Source organism: Conger conger, chromosome 1 (genome assembly GCF_963514075.1).
Source record: "Conger conger chromosome 1, fConCon1.1, whole genome shotgun sequence".
NCBI classification, from domain to species: domain Eukaryota; kingdom Metazoa; phylum Chordata; class Actinopteri; order Anguilliformes; family Congridae; genus Conger; species Conger conger.
Window position 1 is genome coordinate 95,890,010 of NC_083760.1, and position 7,080 is coordinate 95,897,089.

The 7,080-nt window shown below is 49.4% G+C and overlaps 1 protein-coding gene across 3 annotated transcripts in view; it reads right to left on the minus strand.

Annotated features, from left to right (window-relative positions):
• The window catches only part of tecpr2 (tectonin beta-propeller repeat containing 2), a 30,782-nt gene continuing 23,702 nt past the window's right edge, over positions 1-7,080 (minus strand). For 2 of the 3 annotated variants that reach the window (XM_061250577.1, XM_061250582.1), the window contains exons 17-21: positions 4,819-4,967; positions 3,168-3,309; positions 2,558-2,707; positions 781-1,989; positions 1-734 (exon numbers count right to left, since the gene is read on the minus strand). In XM_061250577.1, coding sequence (XP_061106561.1) covers positions 1,841-1,989; positions 2,558-2,707; positions 3,168-3,309; positions 4,819-4,967 — 590 coding nt within the window. In that variant the 3' untranslated portion in view covers positions 1-734; positions 781-1,840. Of the gene's footprint in view, positions 735-780; positions 1,990-2,557; positions 2,708-3,167; positions 3,310-4,818; positions 4,968-7,080 lie in introns of those variants that run through there. The other variant, XM_061250583.1, reaches the window with a different exon arrangement.

Sequence of the window (7,080 nt, forward strand, 5' to 3'; positions counted from 1 at the left end):
CTCAGACATGTCCCTTTAGTTAGAACATGTCCCTTTAGTTCGGTTACCTTCACATTTTCATATTTAAAAGACAAAACTCTGATGCAAGATAAAAACGTTTTAGATAAAAGCATAAACCCATCTTCATAAAAGCACCCATTGCCACACCCTCCAGACTCCTTGCACAGGAAGTGACATCACGTCGCATCCTGTGTGCACCCGCACACAGTTTCCCTCTGCATACCAGGCCAGAGTTAGTCCATAATAAACCATTTTAATATTTACATGAGTACTGTACAGCCATCAGCAGTGATGATGTGTGATGTTTTAAAGTGAGTGATGCGTATCTTCTGGCGGGATAAACCCATCTCACTACAGCAAGCATGATCACACCCGGAAAACCACCTCCCAATCCACGCTGAAGTCACCTGGAAAACCACCTCCCAATCCACACTGAAGTCACCCAGAAAACCACCTCCCAATCCACACTGAAGTCACCTGGAAAACCACCTCCCAATCCACACTGAAGTGACCCAGAAAACCACCTCCCAATCCACACTGAAGTCACCCAGAAAACCACCTCCCAATCCACACTGAAGTCACCCAGAAAACCACCTCCCAATCCACACTGAAGTCACCCAGAAAACCACCTCCCAATCCACACTGAAGTCACCCAGAAAACCACCTCCCAATCCACACTGAAGTCACCCAGAAAACCACCTCCCAATCCACACTGAAGTCACCCAGAAAACCACCTCCCAATCCACACTGAAGTCACCTCCCAATCCACACTGAAGTCACCTCCCAATCCACACTGAAGTCACCTGGAAAACAACTCTCAGTCTCACCTGGCTCAGGTGCGGTCAGGGGTCATGTTCAGGTAAGCCTTAGTCCCGCCCACCAAAGATGGCACTCCAAATAAAGCCTCCAAAAGCCCCGCCCCGTCCAAAGAGTCAAAAACGATTCAGTCGGTAAGCAACAATGGCCCCATTATTTCATATGTAGTGTTTCCTGCATGTAATAATAATAATAAATATAGTAGTAATAATAATAATAATAATAACGGGTCTGGCAGAAACCGCTCCCCAGTTTAACGGCTCATTCCATTTCAGTTCAGTCATTTCAGGTAATCAATAAAAATTCCATAAATAATTTGAAAAAATCTGCATAGAACATTCTGGGTGTTTTCTGGAGCTGGACTTTACTGGATCTTCTGAATGGGCTGAAATGAGCTCCTGCACCAATCCACCGGCTCTGCTGGGGCTGGGGGGGGGGGGGGGGTACAGGGGCAGCAGAAGGGTCTGTATTTAAATCATGTTGATGTGTGTGGGGTTACTGTAGGTCACTGCTGCTAGGCAACAGGCCAGCGGGCAGCTGGGGCAGCTGGGGCAGCCGGGGCCCTGCAGCCGGACGTGCGCCTGCGCAGCTCTGCAGCACCGTCACATGATCGGCCGGGATCGCCGGGGCAACACACCACAACAGAGATTCCTGTTCCTCAGGAACGCACTGACACAACCACAGGGTGAACCCGTCCAAAACATACAGAACCCATCAGGAACCCATCCAAAACATACAGAACCAATCAAAGACAAAACAAACGGAGAGACAGGATGGGAACATAAGGAGTGAGAGTCTAATTGGTGGGGAAAGTGGGAGTGTCCTAGAAACAGCCAATCGGAGTCCTGAGCAGCCTGCCACCCAGGAGGTCCTGTTGGCCGCAGACAGGATGGAGACTGGATCTGTCCAAAGTCCAATGTGCAATTCCCAACCCAATGTGCAGTTCTGTCTCAGTTCAATATGCGGTTCTGTCTCAGTCCAGTGTGCGGTCCAATCCCGGTCCAGTGTGTGGTTCTGTCCCATTTTAGATGACCTCCCACTCGTCCTCCAGGTCCTCCCCTACAGACCCGCTGCTGACCTTTGACCTGGCCACGCCATGCAGGAAGGTCTTGGTCAGCCTGCGGATCAGGCTCCCTGATTGGCTCAGAGCCCACAGTTCATCACTGGGGCTCACTGCGGAGGAGAGAGCGGCTCTTACTGAGAACAAGAGAGCTACAGGTACAGGTGTGTGCACAGGTGTTTGTCCAGGTACAGGTGTGTGTGTGTGTGCAGATACAGTACAGTACAGGTGTGTGTGTGTGTGTGTGTGTGTGTGTGTGTGTGTGCAGATACAGTACAGTACAGGTGTGTGTGTGTGTGTGTGTGTGCAGATACAGTACAGTACAGGTGTGTGTGTGTGTGTGTGTGTGTGGGTGTGTGCAGATACAGTACAGTACAGGTGTGTGGATAGGTGTGTGTACAGATACAGTACAGCCACAGGTACAGGTGTAGATTCAGGTGTCAGGTCTAGCTGTAGGTACAGGTGTAGATTCAGGTGTCAGGTCTAGATTTAGGTACAGGTGTAGATTCAGGTGTCAGGTCTAGATGTAGTTACAGGTGCAGATTCAGGTGTGAGGTCTAGATGTAGTTACAGGTGTAGGTACAGGTGTAGATTCAGGTGTCAGGTCTAGATGTAGGTACAGGTGTAGATTCAGGTGTGAGGTCTAGGTGTAGGTACAGGTGTAGTTAGTGTGTTACCCACCTGTGAGGCAGGTGACGAGGCCGGGGGTCTTCTTCCAGTAGTCTCCTGCGGGGTTCTTGTCTGTGACGCCGTAGCGACGGGCGATTTCGCCGTTGGGACAGAGAACCCAGGCCGTGCTGAGGCTGAGAACCAGCTGACAGGCCTGCAGGCCTGCAGGGAAGGGGTTCAGTCATCAACCTGGAATGAGCCTCTATCTGGGAATATTACCTGGAATATGTCCCTGTCTTGGGAATATTACCTGGAATGAGCCTCTATCTTGGGAATATTACCTGGAATATGTCCCTATCTTGGGAATATTACCTGGAATGAGCCTCTATCTGGGGAATATTACCTGGAATGAGCCTCTATCTTGGGAATATTACCTGGAATATGTCCCTATTTTGGGAATATTACCAGGAATGAGCCTCTATCTGGGGAATATTACTTGGAATATGTCCCTATCTGGGGAATATTACCTGGAATATGTCCCTATCTTGGGAATATTGCCTGGAATATGTCCCTATCTTGGGAATGTTACTTGGAATATGTCCCTATCTTGGGAATATTACCTGGAATATGTCCCTATCTTGGGAATGTTACTTGGAATATGTCCCTATCTTGGGAATATTACCTGGAATGTGTTCCCAGTCGGTGCCAACAGGCATCTCGTCGGTGATGCCGGTGCGCACGTGCACGTTGGCCCTGCTGTCCACAGCCCACAGCATGCGGTCGTTAGGGCTGGTGTGCACGCTCACCAAGAGCACACCCACCGGCTGGAGAGACCACACATCCACACAGAGAGACCACACATCCACACAGAGAGAGAGACCACACATCCACACAGAGACCACACATCCACAGAGAGAGAGACCACACATCCATACAGAGAGAGACCACACATCCGCACAGAGAGAGAGACCACACATCCACAGAGAGAGAGACCACACATCCACACAGAGAGAGAGACCACACATCCACACAGAGAGAGAGACCACACATCCACACAGAGAGAGAGACCACACATCCACACAGAGACCACACATCCACACAGAGAGAGACCACACATCCATACAGAGAGACCACACATCCGCACAGAGAGAGAAACCACACATCCACAGAGAGACCACACATCCACAGAGAGAGAGAGACCACACATCCACACAGAGAGAGAGACCACACATCCACACAGAGAGACCACACATCCACAGAGAAAGACCACACATCCACACAGAGAGAGACCACACATCCACACAGAGAGACCACACATCCACAGAGAGAGACCACACATCCACACAGAGAGAGAGACCACACATCCACACAGAGAGAGAGACCACACATCCACACAGAGAGAGAGACCACACATCCACAGAGAGACCACACATCCACAGAGAGAGAGAGACCACACATCCACAGAGAGAGAGACCACACATCCACACAGAGAGACCACACATATGCCCAGAGAGAGAGCAGACATCCGCACAGAGAGATACAACACATCAGTTTAGGGTGTGTGTAGGGGAGTTTAGGGTGTGTGTGGGGTGTGTGGAGGTGTTTAGGGTGTGTGTGGGGGTGTACAGGGTGTGTGCGGGGTGTGTGTGGGGGGGTGGAGGTGTTTAGGTTATATGTGGGGTGTGTGGGGGTGTAGGGTGTGTGTGGGTGTGTGTGGAGGTGTTTAGGGTGTGTGTGGGTGTGTGGAGGTGTGTGGGAGTGTTTAGGGTGTGTGTGGGGGTGTTTAGGGTGTGTGTGGGGGTGTGTGGGGGTGTGTGGAGGTGTACAGGATATGTGTGGGGGTGTTTAGGGTGTGTGTGGGGGTGTTTAGGGTGTGTGTGGGGGTGTTTAGGGTGTGTGTGGGGGTGTGTGGGGGTGTGTGGAGGTGTACAGGATATGTGTGGGGGTGTTTAGGGTGTGTTTAGGGTGTGTGTGGGGGTGTGTGGGGGTGTGTGGGGGTGTGTGGGGGTGTGTGGGGGTGTGTGTGGGTGTGTGGAGGTGTACAGGATATGTGTGGGGGTGTTTAGGGTGACTGGGACACGCAAGGTCGGTGGTTCGATCCCCGGTATAGCCACAATAAGATCCGCACAGCCATTGGGCCCTAGAGCAAGGCCCTTAACCCTGCATTGCTCCAGGGGAGGATTGTCTCCTGCTTAGTCTAATCAACTGTATGTCGCTCTGAATAAGAGCATCTGCCAAGTACCATTAATGTAATGTAATGGGTGTGGGGGTGTTTAGGGTGTGTGTGGGGGGTGTGGGGGAGTTTAGGGTGTGTGTTGGGGTGAGGTACTCACCTGCTCTGGGGGCTCGATGCAGATCCAGGCCGGCAGCATCATGCTGGGGTTGAGGGGCTGGGTGCCGACCCGGAAGTACACCATCCCGTTCCCATCGCACGCCCACACGTGCTGACTGCCGCACGCCAAACTCACCAACCGCACACACCCTGCAACGCACACACAGCCCACAGCCAATCACAGCACTGCAAATACCACTGCATCCAATCACAACACTGCGCACACAGCCCAAAGCCAATCACAACACTGCGCACACAGCCCAAAGCCAACCACAGCGCTGTGTGACAACACAGGGAGAAGCAGCTGCTGTAAGCACTACGAGAGCCTCGACACGTGTCGGTCATGACACAAACTGGATCGCAGAAAGTGATATGGACAGATTTACCCACACACACGTCTGTTCTTCTAGAAGCAGAGGGCCACTGTGACCCAACACAGATAGTGTTACGAGGGCAGAGAGCGAACCAATTTTGTTTACAAATAATAAAAGACGTGTTTTGGAGTTGATAGATTAATGCTACAGCAACAGGCTCCTAAGAGCCTAGACATAACAATAAACTATTAAATGACATAAACAAGGCTTCCAATCAGAATCTTTCAAACAAAACCTCACTCAATCACATGACATTACATGACATTACATTAATGGCATTTGGCAGACACAATGCTCCAAACACAACTCACCCAATCACAATGCTCCAAACACAACTCACCCAATCACAATGCTCCAAACACAACTCACCCAATCACAATGCTCCAAACACAACTCACCCAATCACAATGCTCCAAACACAACTCACCCAATCACAATGCTCCAAACACAACTCACCCAATCACAATGCTCCAAACACAACTCACCCAATCACAATGCTCCAAACACAACTCACCCAATCACAATGCTCCAAACATTACATTACATTACATTATTGGCATTTGGCAGAGTGACGTACAACAAAGTGCATACCCATAACCAGGGGTAAGTGCGCTGAAAGACCCTAGAGGGAAGTACAATTTCAATTGCTACCCGTACAACAAAGATAAGGACGAGGGCCTATTTTTTCTTTTCTTTTTTAAATCAACAAATAAACAAACAACAAAGCAAAAGTGACCAAACTTAACTATCCAAATACTGCTTACCTAGCCAACTATAAATACCGAAACACTAGGTAAATCACAAAGACAACAATTAAGGTTCACAGGGAGGTAGGGAGGGATGGGGAGAGGTGCTGCTTGAAGAGGTGTGTCTTCAGCTTGCGTTTGAAGGTGGGGAGAGATTCTACAGTTCTGACCTCGACGGGGAGTTCGTTCCACCACCGTGGAGCCAGAACAGACAGTAGTCGTGAGCGTGAGGTGGAGGTTTGGAGAGGGGGAGGTGCCAAGCGGCCTGTGGAGGCTGAACGAAGAGGTCTGGCAGGGGTGTAGGGTCTGATGATTTTTTGTAGGTAAGCTGGGGAAGACCCCTTAACTGCTTGGAAGGCTAGCACCAATGTTTTGAATTTGATGCGAGCCCAAACACAACTCACCCAATCACAATTGACTTACACACAGGCCACTCTCCAAGGTCTTACAGGTAATCTACACACAGCTTGGGCGTTCAAATTTGTATTAAAGAAATGTGTGTGTATATTTGGGAAAGCTGGGTGTTTATATTTGGGAATTCTGGGTGTTTATATTTGGGAATTCTGGGTGTATATATTCAGGAACGCTGGTTGTTCCTGTGTATCTCGGGAGAGCACGCTCAGGCTTTGCCTCTCTCTCACAGAGCACTATATGAGGAACACCTGAACACTTATTCAACACGTGTAAGTCGCTTTGGACTAAAAGTGTCTGCTAATTAACAAAAATGTAAATGTTCATATTCAGGAACGTTGGGTGTTTACATTAGGGAATGACGGCTGTTTATATTGAGGAATACTGGGTGTTCATATTCTGAAATGTTGGGTGTTTATATTTAAGAATAATTGGTGTTAATATTGTGAAATATTTGGTGTTCATGTTATGGCTCATATTCGGGAATATTGGGTGTTTAAATTTGGGAATGGTGAGAGTCTATATTTGGGAACCCTGGGTGTTTATATTTGGGAAGATTGAGTGTTTATATTTGGGAGTGGTACGTGTTTGTATTTGGGAACGCTGGGTGTTTATATTTAATTATCTGGCTCCCCTTCCTGCAGGGAGGGGAAACAGAAGGAGCCTGCCAGCCAATCACTGCTGAGCTTATGTAACCCCCCCATACACACACGCCTCCGGACAGATCTGCAC